This window comes from Mytilus trossulus, unplaced genomic scaffold (assembly GCF_036588685.1).
Source record: "Mytilus trossulus isolate FHL-02 unplaced genomic scaffold, PNRI_Mtr1.1.1.hap1 h1tg000128l__unscaffolded, whole genome shotgun sequence".
In the NCBI taxonomy this organism is placed as follows: Eukaryota; Metazoa; Mollusca; class Bivalvia; order Mytilida; family Mytilidae; genus Mytilus; species Mytilus trossulus.
In genome coordinates this window covers 1,729,160-1,755,006 of record NW_026963301.1, presented here as the reverse complement: position 1 = coordinate 1,755,006, position 25,847 = coordinate 1,729,160, and the positions used below count along the sequence as shown (strand labels likewise).

General features: G+C 32.0%; 2 protein-coding genes across 2 annotated transcripts; both read left to right on the top strand.

The window, feature by feature from the left end:
- The first annotated feature begins 10,615 nt into the window (after nt 1-10,615).
- On the top strand, nt 10,616-11,576 carry LOC134700289 (KRAB-A domain-containing protein 2-like). Its single transcript, XM_063561645.1, has 2 exons — nt 10,616-10,853; nt 11,302-11,576. Exons 1-2 carry the CDS (start codon nt 10,616-10,618, stop codon nt 11,574-11,576), a joined length of 513 nt encoding a protein of 170 aa, XP_063417715.1.
- A 30-nt stretch (nt 11,577-11,606) lies between these two features.
- Nucleotides 11,607-12,221, top strand: LOC134700288 (KRAB-A domain-containing protein 2-like). The gene has a single exon (XM_063561644.1). It carries the CDS (start codon nt 11,607-11,609, stop codon nt 12,219-12,221), a length of 615 nt encoding a protein of 204 aa, XP_063417714.1.
- Nucleotides 12,222-25,847: the final 13,626 nt, after the last annotated feature.

The window sequence follows — 25,847 nt, the reverse complement described above, 5'->3', positions numbered from 1 at the left end:
TAATAAGCAATAAAATCATTATTGATATTTTGATGAGTGATTAACTCACCTCTTTTGAGTTACAAATCGCTTTACTTAATAGAACGGTACAAATGAAAAAAACTAACATACACATAATAGACACAAAGCTTGGATATAAGAAAACTGGCCCGCACTAAAATCTAGTTCAAAGCGAATCTCAGCTAATAAATAAATCAAAGTCCTCAATTTTCAGGTCCAAATTTAAGTTATTTTATTTTATTATATAAAATTATGGTTAACAACGGTACTGGCAGACAGGATTGTTGATGAACGTTCGTGACCAGATAAATATGTAGTAACAACTCAACAAATGGTGATTATGTAAAATAAAACTGTTCAAAATTATTTTAGTCTGAAACTTGTTGACAACCAAATGTTTGAAACTTAATTGTAAGGCACATATCAGAAAAATGATACATTAAACACATTTGTACTAATATAAACTGTCGGATGAAATCTTATTTAAATGGATGTCCATAATTTTAAGAACAACTGGAAAGCATTTTTGCATTTTTTATCAGCAATCAATCAAATTCCAGTCAAACAGTTTCAATCACTTCACTTTGCTTAACTAATCCCGTTGATTGCGTTAAACAGTTCACTTTCCTACCTTTCTGATCTGTTTTTCACTGTTATCGGTACAAATGACAACTGTTACCAAGTAAAACATCGACCTTCAAGAGAGCACCAAGCAAACAATAGTCTAGATACCAGAACACTTTCAGTAAATATAAAAAAAGAAGATGTGATATGATTGTCAATGAGACAATTCTTCACAAGAGCCAATTAGACACAGAAATTAATAACTACATGTCAACATACGACATTATTCAACAATGAGTACAGTCCATAGCCCATTGACAGCTACACAAGATCCCGAAATAACAAATGTAAAAAAAATCAAACTAGAAAAACTAAAGGCCTTATTTATTAATATTTCATCAAATATCATTATTTCAATGATGGTTCGTCGCTTAATTACCAAGAATTTTCTATATATATATACTGCAAAATTTGCCCGGAGAAACCATATCTAAATCAATTAAATGTTAACGGTAATAACTGTCTTTTATTGAATTTAGACATTTCAGTGTTCACAGGAAGCTCAACATAAAATGAATTCATTAACTGATTTTGTGTCATGGACGGATACTCCATATCCCCCGTGGACAGTTACTTATAGTTATACATCCACACAACAGAAATACAATTGAGAATGGAAATTGGAAATGTGTCAAAGAGACAACAACCAGACCAAATAAAAAAACAACAGCAGAAGGTCACCAACAGGTCTTCAATGTAGCGAGAAATTCCCGCACTCGGGAAAGTACATACCTGAGATTACTCCCATTTACTTACAGATAGTTCAAATCCAATAACAACTAATTAAACAAAAGAATGCATCTAAGACTAAAAAATATTAAAATCATTACACACCTAACATCAGATGAAAACAATATTCCAAGTATTAAATAATTTCATTTAAATCGCATTTCGACTTACCTGTCGATTGTTAAGCAATATGTTCTTACCATTTTTTCTACATTAGTTTAACATGAAAATGAAAGCATTCTACATTCAAAATCCGGCTAAGGAATTTTCACAGAAGTTGTTTTGCTTTTGGTATTGTTTGTTAATAGTATTCGCAAAAGTTTATTTCAAGCCCAATTTGCTTAAACTAAATTGGAAGATCACTAAATTTTTTGGAAACTGTTTAAAGTTTCTTTCGTTTTTAATCAGTCTAAACAATAGAATACTAGTATTCAATATCTACCTTATTCTTCTTTATAATACACAAAATTATAGAACCAACACCTTCAACAAAACATATATGCGGAAACAAAAGCTATGATAATTATTTCTGGAATAGTACTTTCTTAAAAATTTATAGGAAATTCTAAGAGAAGTCAGCCAAGTTTGTGTGACTTGAACAAGAACACATTTTTGTAAATAAGGGTCCTTTAATAGCTGACTATGCGGTATGGGCTTTGCTCATTGTTGAAGGCCGTACGGTGACCTATAGTTGTTAATGTTTGTCTCATTTTGGTCATTTTTGGATGGTTGTCTCATTGGCAATCATACCACATCTTCTTTTTCATATTAGCTTTGTCCCATCATCAGATGCTTTGGCCTTGGTAACCTTTGATTTTTTACTGCTTTGTCGTACAATTAATGTCGTTTTCGTATATTTCCCGTTTCTATTCTCAATTGGCTGAGCTCCCTTATCATCAAATTAGTCCAGATACTGCGTATATGTTGGGATACGTTTGAAGTGGCCAAAGATCTTGAAAATATTGGCTATTTAATATATCAAAAAGGAGAGAAAGAAAAAAAGTATAGAATATACAATTTCTAGATTACTACCGAAGAAACAAAACTACCTCTGTATGAGACGTTATTTTGTATAGCAATTAATTGATTTGTTAGCAAGGAACACGTCACCAGACGCAAGATTGATATTTATAGATTTGATGTATGTTTTTGTTTTGTTTCTCTCCAAAAAATATGCCAAATCACAGTTTAAACCCTGATTTTTTAGGTACACTTAGCAAGGTAAAGTATAGTGCGAGTTTGGTGTCTTTTGAATTCGTATAATTGCTTGGGCTTCTGTATTTCTCAAACCTCGTAGACGTTACGTGGATATCATTTCGACGTTTGGAAACTAATTCAGAGTCTTGTGAAGCGACCATTCAAAAGACTTTGATATAATAAAGAAGATGAAGTATTATATTGCCAGTATTAAAACTATCCACAAGAGACCAAATTACATAAATAACTGTAGGTCACCGTACGGCCTTTAATAACAAACAGGTCAAAAAGTCAGGGCTAATATCAATGTTACAAACTATAATAATGTCGTCGAAATTCAACACAATATATTTACTTCGACTGTTACAGGGTGTGTTTTATTGTATTTGTAACAGAGGAAAAGACCAGTTGAAAATTCTTTCATGGATGTATTTGTAACACGATATGTTCAAAACAATTTTTCGAGAAAACGGAATTAATTCTTACATTGATTGTACCATGCTAGAGTAGAAATAATGCTGGTTTACTAAAAGTCCCCCCCAATTATTTTTTTAAATGATCAATTCTTTAGTCAGTGCTTTTGTTTTGCAAGAAACGGACACCTGTTGATTACTGTTATATGGAGCATTTTGTACCAAATGCACATAACAATCTTGCTTCATATAACGTTATAATACTTATATGTTTATTTAGAGTTAAAAAAAAAGAAATCTGATGTTAAAGTAGAACTTTAAAGAGATTAAGAGATAAAAAGTGGAAAGATCTTTGTAACTTGGAATTAGATTGTTTTCTAATATGGTATGAAGAATTGGTGCATTGCGAAATCCTAACATAAGAACTAAAAGTAGAAACCTTGATTACGTGGTTGAGCAATATGACCAGGCTGTTGATCAAACTCGTACAATGCTGTAATAATTTAAATAGATTATGATATTTTAAATGTTAAATAGAAACAAATACTCCGAAATTAATGAGATCTGTACATAGTGAAGTTTTCTTGACCCGAAACGTACTTGACTGAAATTTTGTTTGTTACTTGAAAAAAACCCTCATAAAATGCCGGGAAATAAAATTAGTTGATACATAACCTACAATTCTTTACTTACACGCTTCCAGCGTCAATCAGTTAATCAATGAACTAGTATCATTTGGGGTTCGCTTTATTAAACCCAACCATAAATGCTCTTGCTACACATGTAAAATATATAATTATGTCAATTTTGCATTGAAACACGTAAGCTGTTCATAGCCGTGATCGTCTAGTTGTTGGCACATAAAGAAATTACTGTATTAATAACAGTGCCAAGTTCATGCCTAGTGTGGTCGAAATGTTTTCGTTATGTGCCAATAGCAATATATTATGACATCACACATTACTAAGGTAATAAAAGTAAAGGAGAAATTTGTAGACAAAAATATGACTACTGGATTCGATAATTGGGAGCTGCGACACTATATGGCTGCAATGACAAACTTGGTGGTATATGTATTCTATCTTTATATAGCTAGTCCTTCCTATAGCTCGCTGAATGGGACGACCGTTCACTAGTGGTTCCTTAATAACTGACCTAATCAAAAACTAAAACATGTAAAATAATTTTTAGAGTCAATAGACCATGACAAAGGAGGTAGTCTAAATATTCTGATAATGAGATATACCTATGCTAACACAACTGTTTACCAAATTTCATTGACCTCCCAAAAACTACACCTAATCAAACAATCACAAACTACATTTTTGTAATACATTGTTGATGCTGACAAAACAACACAACTATATATATGCCTCTCTTTTTGACTCTGTCATCTTTGGCAAGACAAAATTTCCAACAAATTTAATACAAATATTTTGTCCATCTTTTTTTGATATTTCTATATTCTTAATTTCTTAAATAAATCAATTCTGCATTAACACATAATTCGATATCATGTTTAATGTCTACTTCAATATGCGTCAAAATCCCTTCACTGTCCAAATGAGCTTAATTTTTGACTCAATTAAAATATTCATTTGTTGTAACTACTGGCAAGTTTATAAATAAGTCCTGTCAGAAAGCTGAATAAAAACTTGTTGTATTAGTCGACATGATTAGACCTGGCATTAACAAAAACATCAAAATTGATCATATATGTAGATGTACATGTAGGTATATGTAAATATCTTCATAACACCATGCATTAGTAGTCTAGAGTTTTATTGTTGTTGTGGAACTATAATAGGGGTGAACAGACAATCCAATTGCTACAGAGAAATCATGTATTGTACATGTACATATACATGTACATGTATGCCTTGCCTCTTCTTGTATTAGCCATTGCCAAAGATTGGAATCAAGTTGAAATAAAAACAAATACAAATAGTATAATTTCATTATTGGTTCAAAATTTTTACTTAGACAATGTAGCAAAAAGGCTTCATGTCACGTCCACTTGTATTTTTGTCCATCTGATGAGTTTTAAAAGCCTTTTTCAACTTATTTTATAGTTTGTTCTTATGTTGCACTGTTATACCACTGTCACATGTTAGGGGTAGGGTTGGGATCCCGCTAACACGTTTAACCCCGCCACATTATTTATGTATGTTACTGTCCCAAGTCAGAGGCCTGTTATTTAGTGGTTGTCGTTTGTTTAGGTGTTGCATATTTGTTTTTCGTTCATTTTTAAAAATAAATAAGGCCGTTAGTTTTCTCGTTTGAATTGTTTTACATTGTCTTATTGATGCCTTTTATAGCTGACTATGCGGTATGGGCTTTGCTCATTGTTGAAGGCCGTACAGTGACCTAAAGTTGTTAATGTCTGTGTCATTTAAGTCTCTTGTGGACAGTTGCCTCACTGGCAATCATACCACATCTTCTTTTTTATATATTCCGGTCTAAAATCTTTATGTATTAGTTTTGTCCATGTTCATTGAGGCCCTATAATTAATTGTGTAATGCTTAAATTTTCTAGGGTTCCAAATCAGGATCGTCTAGCCTTTGTTAGTCTTGTATGATTTTCAATTATAGATTCTTGTGTATAATTCTAACTTAAGTTTAGTATGACTATGACGTCCATAATCACTTAACTAGTAACTTTTGTTTAGGGGTCAATTGAAGCAAGCCTTTATGTATGAGAGTTGCCTCTGCATTGAAGACCATTTGGTGGCCTTCAGCTGTTCTAAGCTCTTTGGTCAGGTTGTTGTCTTTTTAGCACATTCCCCATTTTCATTCAAATTTTATTTGAAATTGTTAGTAAAATATCTTGATCAGGGATTCGCTGACATCCATTGCCAATGTTATAATAAAATTATATATCTGATCTATAAAGAACTGGATGTAGGAATTAATTTTAACTTGTTAAAAACGTAACTTTGTTAGGCACAACGTTACCTTCTACAGTTCTATAAGGCTTCTTTTCGTACCATGCGAGTTATTTAAACAGTATTTTCATAGAAAAGTGGTTTACCAATATCAAGTTGCTGAAGAAAACGCAAAGTTCTGATTCTTGAAAACTTCACGAGTGTTTAAATATGAAAAAATCACAAAAAGAAACATCGAAAAAAGATTTGTTTATACATTTCCTGGAAAATGAAAAGTGCTTGTAAATCCAAATTAATTACGGCTTTGGACGCGTCACAAATTTCGAACTTAATATTTTACAATTATTATCGACTCCTTTATCGACTCCTAGTAGTCGATATTAAGAATCGAACGATGCACAGTAAAAGCGTGAATTTTTCTTGCTACCTGATTGGAAGATATTACGAGACGTGAATAATCAGTTTATTGATTGGTTAGAACAATTCAAACCTAGTAAATGTCCTTCAATCCCGTAGAGTATCGGATTTGTCCTCTCTATTTTAGCAATTAAATTTTACACAGGTAACTTTTATCTATAAAATTTGTTGATTGATGCACGTGGCTATTCTAGTTAATGAATTATTCGACAAAACGAAAACACTTTCCATTTTCATCTGCTAAGAGTCGGCTATAGACCTTTCTGAAAGGCAAACTCTTGTATGCGACTTTTGAAGTGATATTATGCTGTCCTTCAGCAAATTATTGATAACGTAGTAGTCTTGATAATATTGTTTGAAGCGCCTTTTGCTATATGAAAGCACCTGTAGCATTCTGTAGCAACAAAGCCTTAACTAAAACACGATTAAGGAAACCATCTCGAAATTACCTTGATTGACATCGGCATAATACGTTGTCAAATTTGGTCCCGATTGAAATTGCAATGGCCCTGATCGAGTATAATGTTTTGGGGTTTACACGATGACAAATCATAACATCAGCTTGCATTGAATAATTAAATAAAATACATATCGTCATACAATGTAGAAATAAAATAATCAAGTATTCTTACAAATTTTAGACTTATACAGAGATGAAGTAAGACAATATTTTAAATATTTACCTTTCGTAGAACTGAATCCGACAAATTTAACGGCGTCACTGATTGAAAATAGCCGCAAAATATATCCATGCGCCATTCATGCCATTTGGCAAATTTCAATGCCTTCATTACACACATTTTCGGCTATGAAATTATTCCTACGATACTTCACTTACATCTTCATTAAAAGCGCAGACGATAAAAAGCTATGCTTAACTTTTTAATTAGCACTTTTTCAAATGGGGAACATGAATTGTTTTGGGAAAAGCGACGATCATTTAAGGTAATCTTCCTTATATTTATTGTTTTTCATAACAAAAAGTGTGAAAAAAATTTCTAATTAGTTATAAAGAATCTATCAGACCTGCCAGATCAGAGCAATGGCACTTTTTCAGAAATTCCCGGGGAGGGGGGGACCCAAATCCAGGGTACGCGTAATTTTACTGCCTAAAACCGTCCGTTAGGTATTCATCATATTCGCACGAAACTTTATTCGTTATCCCTTTAAAAACTTCATTCTCTGTTTGATTTATGTCTAAAAACCACTGTTAAAAACCTTCATAAAAACCAAAACAAATTGAAGGCCGTACTTTAACTTATAATGGTTTACTTTTTAAACTGTTATTTGGATGGAGAGTTGTCTCATTGGCACTCACACCACATCTTCCTTTATCTATTCAAGCTATTATTTTGGATATTTCAAGTCAAAGATTTTTTAAATCAGTTCGCATTTGAAAAGATGGAAAGAGAAAAGATTGTTTTAAACTTTTTTTTCCAACAAAGGTCTCGATTACGTTAACTTCGTTAACTTTGGCAATATCCTCCACCATAAATAAGTTCAGTCGAACATACCACCTCCTTATTATGAAGATCAGTCAGTACCAATCACTTCTTTTACCTAAATCATACCAATTGCAACTATAAAAACTAATTACAAATACTTTTGAAGGATATCAATATTGACGACTTCTAGATTTGACCTCCTGATTGCCACTGTCATACTTCCCAATGCATATATAATCCGGCTGGCCACGTAATTACATGTGACTTCAACATTGTAAATAACACTTCCCTACGAAATGTGTTATCCAAAGGTTCGGAATATCGTTAGCCTAAATCAATTAATTGGAAAAACGACTTCAAAATACTGATGGAATCAATCGCGGATTACGCGAGGGAGAAGGCGTAGCTTCTCTTTTAGAATGAATCAATGCTACGAGGTCGTTGATACAAATTAGAATTAAGAACTGAATGGGTCTATCAAAACCTATGCTTCGTCTATCTTTAAAGAGCGAAATGTCGAAAAACACTTGTCCTACCTCTGTGACAAATATGTAGTTGTCCTCATATAAAAAGCCCAGAAGAACATCGTTTTGGGGTGTTAATCTCATTACATAAGCTGCTTGATAGATGAATTAGGTTTTGACAATTCACTGGAAAATTTAACAAATACCCTCGCGACACTTATACAAATGAGGAAATCCTGGATAATCATAAGTCTGTTTTTTGTTCTTTTGCGATTTCAACCGAAGATGAAATACTTGATTTTCTATCACTGTATTGGATATATAAACTACATAAGTGTACTAACAAGCAACGGTATATTGCTGGGTCTTACAAGTACTCCACGAAACTTTTTTCTAAATTGTTAACATACATTTTTTAGAAATCAAAGCCGGGTTTCAAAGTTATTGTGAATTTGTCTATTCTAGAGGTGGCGTGAATCAGATGTAGATACTAAAAAAAATCTAAAGATCTTTAAGATTATATACAATATAAAACTCTTTTATCTTGCCAAATTATTAAAACATTTGACTTTTCTACACTTTACACAAATATCCCGAAAGAGTTAATAATGCGTTTTCTGAAAAAGAATCGTTAACGTAAATACAAGTATCTTGTCTTGGGAAAGAATAAATCCTGCTTTTTAAAGAATCACTCAGATTTAAACAAAAAATTATCTGACACTGACATTATCAAGATTCTTGTTTTCTTGTTTGACAACATATTTGTTACGTTTGGATAACGTCCGACTGTCGGCATACGAATAGGAACCAATTTTACACCTTTTCTTGAGACTTGTTTTTTAATATTATGAGATTAACAAGTATTTCTTAGGAAGACAAATAAGAAGTTAGCAATGTCCTTAAACTTTACTTTCCGCTATACATATGATGTTTCCTCACTTAATAATTCACAAATTGGTGACTACGTTGAACGCATCTATCCCATCGAACTAGAGATAAAGCATACAACATTTACAGTTAAGTCGGCCTCATATCTTGACTTTCATTTAGAAATTGACAATAGGGTTTGTTGAAAACAAAACTTTAAGACAAAAAGAGATGATTTCGGCTTCCCAATTTTTAACTTTCCATTTCTATGTAGCAAGATTTCAGAAGCGCCAGCATACGGAGTATATATCTCATAATTGATACTTTTTTTCAATTGATACATTTTAATAATTGATAATGTAACAAACAAAATATGCCAAACAATCTCATGATCTTAAATAGTAAAATATCTTAAATGGTCGAGGCTCAATTGCCTGTTAGAGTTTGAATTGGATATTGAATAAAATGCCATCTAATTCATGGGACCGGAAAGGCAATACATTCATTTTAAGACCCCTTTTATATAACACGTCATTTAGAGGATAACCAACATCAATCGCTCCTTGTAAACCTCACAGGAATTATTGCCTGACACCGCATGTTCAGAAGACATGATAAAAAAAATATAAGTAAACTGAACATAATAATCTCGACTAATCCGAATTGAATAAATACCCCGAATCAAATGTCAACTTTAAACAATTTCAAACGCCTTTATGGCGTTTTTCAGTACGTATGGCTATCAAAAATAATATCTTTATCAGCTAAATTTCTTTTTAATTATGAAATGACAAGAAAAACTTCAATGTTTCGAGTTCATTTGCAGAATATCTAACAAAAATCATTCTGATAAAGGTTTTACATTCAGATTGCATAAAACATAATACAACTGACTGCAATGAACAATTATGTAATAAAACCAAACTAAATAGATGACAATAATTTGCAAATGGTTAAATTATACCACCACCATCAATAAACTAATGACAAAATATCAATAAACAAATACATTTTGTATAATAAATGATACCAAAATTTATAAAATAAAAATAAAAATTCTTCATTTAAAAAATAATACACATCAATATACATCTTTTTAAGATACATGGTGGTAAATGGGTTGGGCATTTTAAATGTTCACTTTTCTTGAGAAAGCGAAAATGGCGTCCGCTAGTATTCAGTGTAAGAATGACGCCTTATCTAGCCGATGATAATACATGTGATGTATATGTTGTGTACAAGTTATCATTTTGTACAAATTATAATTTGTACAAAAAAATTGTACAAATTATAATTTGTATTTTGACTTTGTACAAATTATAATTTGTACAAAAAGTGCCTGCACAAATTACAATTTGTACAAAATAAGGCTTAATTTCACTTATAACTTGTACAACAATCTAGCATATGGATATTGTGAAAAAATGTATTGATACCCACTATAAAAACTGTTCAATGCTATTTTTAAATTCATATTGATTCCTTTATATTGCCTTGAGGTTATAAATTGAACTCCTGTTCATTGTTCTTTCACATGGTCATTTACAAAAGTAAAAGTTAAGGTGTTAAAAAAAATGGCTAGTATTGTTGATCAACAGGATAAATTTTATCAAGAAGTTCAGCAATTTGCTGAGAATAATACATCTAAGCTCAACCATCCTTATACTAGGGACAAATTGAATGAGTTAATTTCTAAAGTTAAAAATGCAAAAGAGGCATCGAAGAAAAGTGACCAAGACAGACATTTGCTAAAGAAATATGATATTATTGAAGTTGCAGATATTGAAAAGCTCATCAAAAAAGGAGGAAATGGTAAGTTTTGTTTTGTTATATATGACAAATATAGAAGGGGGTCTGAAATCGAATGTAAACAAAAATCTATCCCAAATCCTGGAATTTTAATTGATTGATTGATTGCTGGTTGTTAACGTTCAGTGGCAAATATTTCATGCATTTTCATGACGATGTATCAAAATAATCAAACTATGCATTATTGCATAAGATTGCAGTCACTTTGGTACATCAACCTAAAATCGTAACTCTATATGATCACAGTAAATAAGGGTGTTCACGTATTATTTAAGGAACTTTAGGTCACAAAACAGACGACAATATGAGCTTAACTATTTCGAAGATCTGCTTATATATATAATATTTGAACAAGAATATTGCTGTTAGGGCTCATAACATAATTATCTTTAGAACAAAATACAAGTTTAGCTTTGTGCCATACTCAAAATGGTTTAATTCTTTCTTTCAGAAGACACCATACTTTACTACTTATCCATTGAGGATATGTATGATATCATAAAAACAGCACATGTTGGGGTCGGTCATGGAGGTCTCCATAAAACTAACAAAGAACTCAAAAAACATTTTGCTAACATTAGCCGGGAAGCAATACTCATATTTACAACCAACTGTGAACAATGTATCTTGAAAAGAAAACGTTCTGACATATCAAAACTTGTTGTTAAACCTATAATGTCTGCTGACCTCAACTGTAGAGGGCAGGTTGACCTTGTAGACCTTTAATCTGTCCCCGACCAGGAATTTAAATCGATAATGCACTATCAAGATCATCTTACCAAATTTAGCGTGCTTAGAGCTCTGAAATCTAAGAGAGCTGCTGAAGTTGGGTATCAATTACTTGACATTTTTCTTCTCTTTGGTGCACCCCATATCCTCCAAAGTGATAATGGAAGAGAGTTCACTGCACATATAATTACTGAACTGAAATCGTTATGGTCAGAATTAGTAATAGTTCATGGGCGACCAAGACATCCCCAAAGTCAAGGGTCTGTAGAAAGAGCAAATGCAGACATTAAAGAAATGCTCATATCATGGATGAATGACAATGACACAAGACAGTGGTCTGAAGGTTTGCGCTTCGTGCAATTTCAAAAAAATAGATCATATCACAGAGTAATTGATCAATCGCCTTATCATGCTCTGTTTGGTTCTGACCCAAAGATAGGTTTATCTTCATCTTCTTTGTCCAAGGAACTTTTGCCAAATCTTGAAAATGAGGAAGATCTGGAAAAAGTGTTTAAAGAGGTTTCAGAGGAGGACAGTGAAATTGAGATTGATGGAACGGATGAAAACACAGATGCTGAATCGGTAGAGTCAGAAAGAGAACTTTTAACGATTCTGGATCAACAACTACAACTATTGAAGTAGTATCAGAGGAAGTCGAAACCCCAATCATTCGTGCTAGAAAAAGTGCATTGTCTGGCCAACAAATCCAAGCAGATGTCCTTACAAGAAATACAAAACAAAAACTGAGTGAGTTATCTGTTGGAGACAACGTTATTATCCCAATACCACAATATGACCGAGCACCGGCCGATCCGAGGAACATACAAGGTGTTGTTGTAGAAGTAGGAAATTTTGGATATCGTTTAGGGACAATAGCTGGTAATTTATCAGGAGTCTTAAGCAGAAACCAACTAGAATCAATAAGTGACTCTTCTTTGTCCGTTACACAAATTCCAGATTTACAACTTTCCCTAAGGGAAGCTGTGAAAAAAATTCAAAAACTGGTGGAGAGGGTTATCTCTCTTGCAAATGTAAAGGCGGTTGTAACAATTCAAAGTGTAAATGTAAAAAGCAAAATGTATTGTGTAATTCGAGGTGTCATGGTTCGCTAAACCTGCTCAAACAAGAGCATTATATATTATTGTATAGTATTGTAAATAGAGATATCAGTGTGTTTCATATTGATTTGTAATTAAAATTGAATTTATATTTTATCATTTGATTTGAAACTTATTATATTTAAAATATTGTACAAGTTATAAGTGAAATTAAGCCTTATTTTGTACAAATTATAATGTGTACAGGCACTTTTTGTACAAATTACAATTTGTACAAAGTCAAAATACAAATTATAATTTGTACAATTTTTTTGTACAAATTATAATTTGTACAAAATGATAACTTGTACACAACATATACACTTGAAAGATAAGCTAACGGCAGAGAAACCAAATAAAACCAATTAGCACAATATATTTTTATGTTTGGTATTCAGTACTGCTTAGCATTGGTATTGATTTAGATTTCGAACGTCTTTTATTCGAAGGTCATTGGTGAGTCGTATGTATACAGACGTTTATAAGATGTATTAATAAATATAACTTTTAGTTTTTATGAACAATATACTAGGAAGTTTGATTATTTTGCTTTCTTCGACGTTTAACATGCGCTAAATGCTTATCATTCATGATTTCAACTCATGGATATTTCTTTTACCTGAAACACATGTGACAGGTATCAAAGAATCACATGATTGAATCAGAAGATACTGTTACAAATTGTTAAAATTTCTTAATCATTCGATCAAAAATAATCATATGAATAGTCTGTTTTTAAACTAATTGTTAATTTTAACGCGTTGTTTAAGATACTAAAAGTGTTGTTTAATTTAATCAACATCATGAAGGTATATTAAATTTTAATCATATCATTAAAACATCCAATATGGCTGATGTACCGAGGCACAGTGATTGAAACAATATTGATGAACCTTTTCTGTATAGAAAAAAAATTTCAAGTTACTCATCGGCATTGATTGCAATTAGTTGGGTTTCCATGAGGTTTCAACACCCCATTCATTTGCATCATTTTCTTATCATTCGAATAACTTTTTAAAATATCATATAAAACTGAAAAATAATTTTGTGTGTTCGAGTTGTCTATTCGCTTTTAAGAAAAGAGTTCCCTCCTTTTCCTTTTTCTTCATTTGTGAATAACATGCACATAAATTCTCATTCTCAAGTGTCAATTCTGCAGCCTGTAATTTTTTAACTTTCATTTGTGTATAGTTGAACCGATAACTTTCATTGTGTTGCTGATTAATCTCCAAATAATTCTCTTGTCCAGTATAAAAGAAAGAAATACCTTCCACTATCATATTATTTCAGCTACACTTGTCTTTTAACATTTGTATTATTAAAGACTCCTTTCTGTTCGTAGTAAAGTATACATAAATAAATCATAGTAGAACATGTAGAAAGTGACGTTTCATCGTGAAAAGATATACAAAAATATTTCTAAGCTATTACTCCTCCACCATTGATAAATTAAAAAAAACATTTCAAGACGCATAATATAAAGATATACATGTTGAACTGTATAGAAATAATTTTTATGCAAATTATAACTCATTGATGCTATAATATTCAAAATCGTGAATTTGTGCTAACATATGGAAACTACACTTAAGGTTTTTGTTAACAGTTAACAGACAGAACTATACTAGAAAAAGTTATTTTGCATCTCTGGCTAAGACAACAGAATATTATTTCAATTTTCGCAAGTATGGCTCTCAATGATATATCTAAGTGTACACACATTCTATCATTAAAAAAACATCCCGCCTAACCTTTTCATTCTCTTTTTTACACTATATAGATATAGGAAGATGTGGTGTTAGTGCCAATAAGACAACTCTCAATTCAAATAACATTTAAAAAAAAGTAAACCATTATAGGTCAATGTACGGCCTTTAACACGGAGCCTTGGCTAACACCGAAAAACAAGCTATAAAGGGCCCCAAAATTACTAGTGTAATACAGTTACTACTTGTTATAAAATCAACCGTATCAATTTTCCTGCACTAGAAGCGCATTTCGACAATACATGTCTCTTTAGTGATGCTCGTGGCCAAAATATTTGAAATCCAAAGCTTATATAAAAGATAAAGGGCATCTACATCTTATCTTTAAAACATGTTGATAAATGTACATTTCAGTTTATATTCTTCATATTACATAGCACGAACGAAACCCTCAAAATTTACTGACTTTTGGTTTGTAGAATTTTCCAATAATTATTTCATACAAGGAGCAGGTGCAAATAGTCTTATATCAGTGTTGATATTCAATATTTAATAACAGACCTTGTTTTATGCCTTAAGTATTAAACAATAGGTTTTTGAATGAACCAAGGTAACGTTTGTATGAATGGTAATTTCGGATCGCCACATTCATGATAAAAAAAGGGCAAAGTATTTAAAACAGCTTGTGCGTATGATCTAAATTTTAACAAAATTGTTGTTATAGACTGTTAATATCGTTCCCTCTCAAACTTAATGAGATACTCCGGGCACGCCTGGTTGTCGCGAAATATTACATATATTTCTGGATCACTTAATTTATTGACTACACTATCATATCTAACACCGTTTACATCTTTCGGTGGCTCTTTCAAATTTCTTTCTCCTTGTCCATATCTTCCTACAAATACACTACATTTGTACACAAGCTTATGGCCGCTATTGTCAGGAACAGAATAAGTATCTCTGGACGAGTATGATGGGTCTCTGGCATAATATTCTCCATCGCCGTGAACACAAGCTGCATATACAATAAAAAGATCTTGTTATAAAAATAGATATAAACTGTTAGGTTATTCAAACATTTAAAATGTATTGCTTTCGTTTTGTACAGCACTGTGTCGATATCTCTGCTTTTTGATGAGCAGTCTCCGAGGGTATCACTAGCCCAGTAATCAGTAAATTGTTCATGTTCATTTTGTTACTGACATGATTTATGACCAACATAAATTTTCTGTTCATAGATTTAGAGATTTTGGAAACTATGGTTACAACTCCCTCAAGCAGTACTGTCCTTAGATGGATTTGGATATATGTTCATGTCTTTTGTTGTTATGAAGCTCTCCAAATAATGAAGTTTTTTCTGATTTTTTGGTTTTAAAATATTCGATCTCGAATGTCTTTGATGAAGGTAAATCAACAAAAGCGCTTAGAACGAATAACATTTATATCGTGTTCATTATATTTTGTTATTTCCATTAACAATAAACTGGCATAGAGCTCAACTTATTGCCAGAGACCTTATGAAATATTTGAGCAAACTCCAAAAAAGAAATAATTAGATAAATATTCTATTTACTAGAAAACTCTGTAGTGAATACCAACCAGTATCTAAAAACTACGATATGCAATATATCAACATAAAATACCGCAAATATCTGTATGATACATTGATTTCATACGAAAATTTAGCTAATGTTATAAAAGATACGTTTAGAGTGTTATCATGCATTTTAATTTATTAGAGTAAAGAAACGGACAGACTGCAAGCTCAATTAACACAGGGCAACAAAAGTATCATCAATACAAGACGAAGTTTCATTTAAGATAAGCCAAAATATAGATATCTTACAATTTGGAAAATACGTATTTGCTATACCTGAAATAAATTCAGAGACGAAATCTTTTCGAATCTTCATGAAAGAGGGGCAAAAGATACAATTGGAGAGTCAAAATCATAGATCAAAATTAAACTGACAATGTCATGGTTAACAAAGAAAAAGGCAAATAATAGCACACCAGAAAAGGCATAGAAAACTAAAGACTAAGGAACATGGACACCACTAAAATAAACTAGGGGTGATCTCAGGGGCTCTGCACGGGTAGGCAGAAACTTGTAATAAAATTAACCGTATCAATTGTCCTGCACCAGATGCGCATTTCGAGAATACATGTCTCTTCAGTGATGCTCGTGGCCAACATATTTGAAATCAAAAACTTATATGAAAGATAAAGGGCATCTACACCTTATCTTTAAAACATGTTGATATTAATGCACAATTGCTATTAAACATTGTAATGAAAGCATGATGTGAAAAACGTAACATATCTTTAATAATAATATGTTACTAAACATTGTGTCAGAGCAGATTGGTCAAGATATTAATGATAAATCAGAAGCTTATTCAGAATCTAACGATTTCTGCAAAATAAATATTTTCAAAAGCGTAAGTACACTGAAACGTTGAGATTGAAACGTTATAAACAATGGACATTCATCCAATGACGTAACGATATATACATTTTGGTATACAAACAATTGCATAATCCAAACTTCTTTAGATTCTGAAAAGGCAAATTGAAATACATATATAGGGGGGATGAGTGGGATTATACAAAATTTAAAATGTACTCACCTCATTCAAGGGCTATATAAAGATTGGTCGTATGCAATAGTGTTCTTGGCGAGATGACCAGCCTATAGGCAATTCGAAAGAAAGACTCAGGTTAAAGTAGATTTACTCTTCTATTTGTATAGGATAATGCAACTACGCATATTCTTTTCATGCTTAAATGTTGAAGAATACTTGGTAGTGTGTACACAAAACAATAATAGTGGCAAACACCTCGAAAAGAAACAGAGAGAAAATGATAATGCATTGCGTCTTGATAAATGGTAAACAGGTTTTTTTTATTTTAACATCAGTCACTGCTCATTATGTTGGTTCTTTAATATCAGTTGATTTTTTTTGGCGTTACACTTGACAGTCATATCACATTGGGTCCACATTAAACATTAAAGGCGAACAATACCTTGGAATTCCTGAGAAGAAACATGAGAAGCTGCCCAAAATACATTATAGAAACAAGCTACAAGAAATAAGTCCGTACACAGATAGAATATGTGTCTACTGTCTAGGACCATTCAACCAAACAACATATTACAGCCATTGAATATATACAACAACGGGAAGCAAAATTCATCATGAGTGACCACAGGAGAGATAGCAGTGTAACATCAATTCTAAAACAGCTACATCTTGAGAGCCAACAGTCAAGAAGATACAAGTCCTGCTGCAAAATGATATTTCGAGTCACCAACTTACTGATCGAATTACTATCAATTTCGCTACAGCCAATTCACCTAGCGACCAGGGAACACACAGAGATATTTCAGTTAGTATCTTGCACTACTAAAAGTTACCAGGACTCATCCCCCACGATGGTATAGTCCTTTGGAACTCATTAAATCAGTCCATGTTGGCAGCTTATTCGTTTCACTCATTCATTAAAAACAAACTTGATTTTAATTTGCTTTCACACGCATCTCACACGACTCCGAAGAAGAAAAAGAAGCAGAAGATGAAGATGACGAATTTTCTTACCATTTTTTCCCTGGTAGTTCCTGTTAAAACCGTATTGATTGATATTGTTAGAGGAGTCTTCCGACGTACCATGCCATAGATATTTTCTATAGGAGCTGGGATATTGTTGTCTTGCATTACCCATGAAGTCCTTTTCAAACGAAGTATGTGCGTTTTTTAACCGTTCGTTTTCTACTCTATATATCTGTAAAATAGTGTGTAGTTCATTTTCACGCTAATATATAAGAAGTTGCGTCTAGTTGGAATTGCAATGACAAAACAAGTCATATTATGTTATGCATAATTAACTTTAACTTCAATTGATAACTGTCACCGGACAAAATTTGATAATTCAACAAAAATACAAATTCCAGAAAATATTCAGTTGAAAATATGCATTTTTTACGACAAATTTTCAAAAATTTACAAATTTGGTTGTCATGCAATCTTCATTTAAATGAATCTTAAACCAAGTTGTATCAATGTTACATATGAATATAAATGAGAAATGATTCTATTTAAAATCAGGCTCTGCATTGTGGTGATTTAGCTGATTTTTGAAAGATTTTCCCACAACAACAAAATATAGTGTGTACGTTACCATGACAACCACTCGTTTTTCCCCACCAAAAATTAACTTTCGAGAAGTAGTCATTTACTGCGTCTACTACGCCAACTATAGATACAATCTTAAACCCCCATATATCACATGTATATGGCACTCAGTCTGATTCTTATCAAGAGCTGTACTGAAATGTTCAACTGTTTTTTATTTCGGGACCCTTCATAATAAACCTTACTGTATGATATAGTATTGCTAATTGTTGAAGGCCTTACGGTGTTTTATGAATTTTCACATCTGTTATTTGCCTTTGGTGGATACCGGTCTTATTGGTTTTCAACCAAGTTCTTCTTAGTTTTATATCGTGGATAATGCCAATAAAAAAAATCAAGTTGTAATTTGGTTTGCCTTTTATCTTCAAACTTTTAAACGACAATGTTTTACAATGTTTCGCTTTTCATGTATCTTTGGCATATTGATATTTTGTTTTGAGCATATACGAGGAAATTTAATATTGATAACAGCTGCAGAATATGTCCAGTGTTAATTGAAGTTGTCAATTATTGAATTATTTTTTAAGAACAATTTTCTTGTCTTACTTTATTTACTGGTTACGCAGTATGGAAAATGAAATTTTTAACATATATTTAGGAATTATATCTTTTGAGTACCAGCAAAGGTGCAGCCACAGCCAAAATAGAAGTTATGGATGCATTTGACGGTCACCGATTCATGTTTTAGTGGATGGTCTTTTGATATTGTGAGAATGGAGAATGGGACAGTAGAATTTTGGAAATGAATATTCTTGCATTATAAATAACTTTGCCAAGGATGTAAATGAATACGTTTTTGTCTAAAACAAAATGCAGTATGATACAGGGAATAATAGAAAAAAACGAATATTTAATCCGGGTTAAAAACTTCCTCAAATGAACAAAGGTATATCTGTGACGTGAAAATCGTCTTGGAATGTTGAAATTGTATTCAAAACGTGACAACGAAAGTGTATTTCTAACTTGAAATTACGATGTTCCAAAAGTCCGTCCACATAATTCTGTTTTCATTGTCAGTGTTATGTTTATATTTGGGGTTTACTGGCCTTGTGCTTGCTCTTTTTATCATTTATGTATGACTTATGTATGTATGATAAATGACAATATGATCGTTATTATTTGTTAACGTTTACCTTTCTTTCGCTACAAAATTTAACCTAATTAATTTTCACTGAGGACGGACGAACTAAAAAACATAAAGCTCCATGGTGGCGCCTAAAAAACCTTACATTCGGAACAAATCTTAACCTAAGTTGTTTTATGCATATCAGCACTGATTGACGTTTAAATCAAACTTAAAAAATTTATACATTAGGAGATGCCGATTATTTTGGCAATGAACGAAAAGTATTAGGCATACCTGCAACAAAATGTGATTCTAAAAGCTTCAATATGTGACCTCACGTACAACAATATATGATATGCATATATAAGTTCTGAATTTTACTGAATATGATGATTTCTAAAGTTTCAATTCAATTTTTGACAGTTCGTGTGTATTGTTTAATTCTTGTAATCATCACAGTTCCATTGATTTTCTTCTTTTGCTAGTTCTTCTTAATATCACCAACGCCGTAATGAAATTTAACACCAGAATATTATTCTTATCTGTTTTTTAAACAGTTTTCATGTGATACTAGTTTTACTTGTGTCGTCTGATTGTGTAATAAGCTCATAGTTTTGTATGCTAGTTAAAGAAAATTCTCAGTGACTCCTGAATAAAAAGAATTGTGACTGCCAGACCCAGTCAAAACGTTTCCAAGGCAGAATTTGGTAATAAAATGACTGAACTGGTTATGACAACCATATTTAAAGAACGTTACGTTACTGAACTGGTTATGACATCCATATTTAAAGAACGTTACAAGTGGAGGTGCGCACAGATCAAATGATGTTTTTTATTCACGTTTTGATGGTTTTGTGGTTTCTGTAATCATTTGAAGTGAAAAATATGTCAGTTAGATTTGAGTACTGCAATTCGAATGGAAAGAGTAAGTATCAGTGTACGATTTCCGACAAATTCAAAAAGGAAAGTCCCTTATCAAAATCTCAAATACATCAAACAAATGAATAATAACTGTCTTATTCCATACTTGATAAAGTCTTTTTTTATGTAAAAATAGCTATCTAAACATCGTACTTGCATGACAGTCGCATTAAAATCCATCATATTGACAACGATGAGTGAACAAAACAAACAGACATAATGGATAAAAATGTCAAACTATGAGTACAGCACTCAACATTGTGTTATCATCTTAATCACTATAAAAACAAATGTAATAAAGAACCACATAAGTCTATTATATTTTCATTTTAAAAGAGTAAATTGAAGATGAGCAGAAATATATAGTCTGGTACTTGTCTGAATGTAAATAAGTTATCTGACCACTTTTATGTTGGACATATAAGAATTAAATCGTCGTCCCTTAATTCAAAGTGTGAACAAATTCTATTTTTTTAACCTCTCAATTACGTTACGTAACGGATTTTGTTTACAGTCATGTGTATTGCAGAATAATTAGGTCTTTCCACTTTCATGTGGAAAGCCTATTGTATTTGTTCTGATTATTATTTTTTTTTTCCGCCAAATTTTGTTCTTGCGATTAATGTTTGTTTCGCAATATGTCGCTTAAATATTTCTCATATTGTATCGTATAGTTTATGCGCTTTTAAATTTCACCCTGCTAAGCCAAACCATTTTCTTTGTAAGAGTTATCTCCCTATTCACTGTTTATCATCTGTGTGCATCTACTTCGTAACAAAAAAAGATATCGACAAAATTCATTTTACAAATTGTTCGTTACATCCTCAGTAATTTTTGGCGTATTTGGATCGAAGCGATTCGAAGAAATTTTATAGGAGTTATCTATCTTTACGGAATAAATTTGTCGGTATGTTTTTTAACTCATAAACTGTTAACCGTATAACCCTGGAATGTTTTTATTTGAGTCCCCTGATTCCTAACTTAGAAAATTAGGCCCAGGTCAAAGGTCAAGGTCATATTTTAGATTTTCATATGTCTTTGATTTCCCTATAACTCTTGAACGGTTATAGAAACAAAAAAATTAAGCAGTGAAAAATGCTTGGTACTTCAAGGGGCAACTTTTTTACATTATGACTATATTGATTTTACCATCATGTAAGGGACATAACTCCATTTGATGGTTTTTAAAAAGCCATTTTTAGGCAAAACTCTTAAACAAATAGTCCTTGACCCATAGGGTCTTTTGCAATGACCTTGTGGAGCAATGACCTTGACGAAGGTTACAAGGTCAAAGGTCAAGGTCATCAAATTATGTGGTTTTGGCACTATTTAAACAGTTTTATGTGTGTTTGAATTTCAACCAACCAACCAACCAACCAACCAACCAACCAACCAACCAACATACCAACATACCAACCAACCAACCAATCAATCAATCAATCAATCAATCATGTTTCCGTCTCATGTGTTTCTTATAGGGTTCAAGATCTTCTTCGTTTCTTTTTCGCTGTTTAAATTGACACTAACGAACGTGTTTAACCAACCAACCAACCAACCAACCAACCAACCAACCAACCAACCAACTAATCAATCAATCAATCAATCAATCAATCATGATCAATCAATCATGTTTCCGTCTCATGTGTTTATTATAGGGTCCACGATCTTCTTTGTTTCTTTTTCGCTGTTTCAATTGACCCTATCCAACGTGTTTAACCAACCAACCAACCAACTAATCAATCAATCAATCAATCAATCAATCAATCATGATCAACCAATCATGTTTCCGTCTCATGTGTTTAATATAGGGTCCAAGATTTTCTGTGTCTTTTTCCGTGTTTCAATTGACCCTATACAATGTGTTTAACCAACCAACCAACCAACCAACCAACCAACTAACAAGCTAAACAATCAATCAATCAATCAATCAATCAATCAATCAATCAATCAATCATGATCATGATCAATCAACCAATAATGATTATGATCAATCAATCAATCAATCATGTTTCCGTCTCATGTGTTTATTATAGGGTTCAAGATCTTCTTCGTTTCTTTTTCGCTGTTTCAATTGACCCTAACCAACGTGATTAACTAAACAACCAACCAACCAACCAACTAATCAATCATGTTTCCGTCTCATGTGTTTAATATTGGGTCCAAGATCTTCTTTGTTTTTTTTTGCTGTTTCAATTGACCCTATCCAACGTGTTTAACCAACCAACCAACCAACCAACTAATCAATCAATCAATCAATCAATCAATCAATCAATCAATCAATCAATCAATCAATCAATCAATCAATCAATCAATCAATCAATCAATCATGATCATGATCAACCAATCATGTTTCCGTCTCATGTGTTTAATGTAGGGTCCAAGATCTTCTTTGTGTCTTTTTCCATGTTTTAATTGACCCTTTTCAATGTGTTTAACCAACCAACCAACCAACTAACCAACTAATCAATCAATCAATCAATAAATCAATCAATCTGTATGACTGTTTATTCATGAGTTTATTGAAGGAACAAACTCTCATTTATTCAAGAAAAATTGAAATTTAAAATTGTTCTTACGTCACTTCTGAAAAAAAAATCCACATGTTCTCTGAAACTACAAGTACAATCGACCTCAAAATTTGCAGTCAGCAGGGCATACATGTATTTAAAGTTTATAAAAAAATTTGGTGCAGATATCTCTCACAGCTTTTCCTAGAGAAAAGAAATGGCAATGCCGTAAAAATCGCTTGCTAGGTCCGTAAATCTCAGTAAAAACCTACAATAAAATGTCCGCTCCGAGATTGAAATACTAATCTGTGTTACAAACAGGTGCTGAAAAATGTACATTATCAGAAAATAATCAATAAATGTGTTTTAAAGTTACACCGGATCAAATAAATCCAAAACATGCACTGCTTGTGAACTGTCATCAAAATGTCAATTTCCTACAATGACAAAAGAAATTACATTGTGTTTATTCCGTCTCTATACATGTTGTCTGTTCAAAGTCCCCACCTAAAAAGAAATAAAAAGACCATCTTTTCGTTATTATAAACCCGTGTCACGTGATGTGGGGCGCGCGCTGTACCTAAAATAAAAGAAAAACTTTCCAAACTAAACATGAAACTTCTCCGGTAACAATAATATAGACCCCATACAGAAACGAACAAACAAACAAACAAACAAACAAACAAACAAACAAACAAACACCCCCCCCCCCAATTCAATTATTTTTAAAGGGGGAAAGACCCCCTACAATTGCTTTTTTAAAGCAATTGATTTATATTTGATCTTTGTGTTTCTTTGACATTTCTCTTGAAACAGCCATATTTCATGTGGCTGCCTACAGTTATGACGTCATATTACGTCGACACTAATGGTTAGCCTGTCATTTGCAATAAACAGTAGTCTGGTAAAATGATTCTTCTGTACTTATCGATATCCAGTTATCTATGTTATTAGACATTCTATTCTTAACGAATGCATACCTCAATTATTTTAAAATGACTGTTATTCTCTAGGAAACTTTGCTCAATGTTGGTGTACTCAATGCTGTTTTCGTTGAGTGGTACCAAGTATGGATTTCTTTCTGTTGCCACCCCAATCAAATTTTTTCTACCTCCTAAAAAATTTAGACAGTGTCGATTAAATGTATACTTATAACAAGAATTACTTTCATCCGATATTCAGCCTCTATGCATAAATGAAGACGTGGTACATGTTCATTTTATAAACAAATATTTACTCACCATATCTTTGAAATAAAACCTTTTTGGAAATCAAAAATCATTAAATAATCTATTTATTTTTTTTATGAATGAACTGCTGTAACACATCCCTTTATATAGATATAGGAAGATGTGGTGTGAGTGCCAATGAGACAACTCTCCATCCAAACAACAATTCAAAAATTAAACCATTATAGGTTAAAGTACGGCCTTCAACATTTAACACATCGCACGTGGTAAATGATCACATGAACAGAATTTAAATGTTATTGAAATTAACATAACAAAAGACTTGATGTACCATAACTTTGAAACTGCTTAATAAATACAGGTATCTTTTGTGAGAAATAAATAAAGATACAAAACACACTTTTTTTTTAAAAATCTAGTTGCTCCCATTTGCAACTGAGGGTTGAGGTAACAGGCGATTGTTAATAAAATATGTTTTATATTTAAAAAAAAAAAAAAGAAAAAAAAGACGTGGTAAATGTGATTTCCAAAAAGACAACTCTCCGCATGATACGAAAAGACACAGATATTAACAGCTATAGATCATCACACGGCCTTCAATCTGGCATGAAAATATGTAATTGTAATGCATGGTAATGAATTCCATTTTTTCAAGTAATTGCATGTGATATGTAATGCAGCAATTTTTGCATTACATGTTATTGTAATTTAATGCATTAATTTAACAAAAAGATGTGTAATTGCATTACGTTAACAAAAAATTGTGTTATTGCATTACTTTAACAAAAAATTGTGTAATTGCATTACGTTAACAAAAAATTGTGTAATTGCATTACTTTAACAAAAAGTTGTGTTATTTCATGCATTTCATTGCATTGCATGCATAACTGTTTTCAAATGTTACATATCTTTAACAGATTGTTGGAGATTTAACAAGTACAGAAATTAAGAATTCTTCATTAACTAAAATAATTATCATTTGAATATTAGTTTTCAATTTTCTACTGATTTTTCACACTTCACATAAATAACTTGAGGGAATAACACAACACTATAGAGATTAGGTTCTTTTTTATTATTTCATTTTATTTATCCTTACAAAAAGTAATATTTGAAAAGTATTACTGTAAAAGTTTTCCATTGTTGTCAAACGATCAATTCATAACTTGTCATGATTAAATACCAGATAATTGAACTTGTCATAAAACACTTGTAATTTAAATTGCGAAAGGAAATGGGGAATTTGTCAAAGCGACAACAACCCGACCATAGAGAAGACAACAACCGAAGACAACCAATGGGTCTTCAATGTAGCGAGAAACTACCGCACCCGTAGGCGTCCTTCAGCTGACCCCTTAAAAAATATTTATACTAGTACAGTGATAATGGACGTCATACTAAACTCCGAATTATACACACAAGAGACAGTTGTTGTCCATTCGTTTTTTATGTGTTTTTGTCATATGATATTGCCATGAGATGAGGGAATTTTCGAGTGAATTTTCCCAGGAGTTCAGTATTTTTGTGATTTTACTTTTTGTAACTTCATGTTGTTTTTTGAAATGTTTGAATTTTTTTTTTTGTA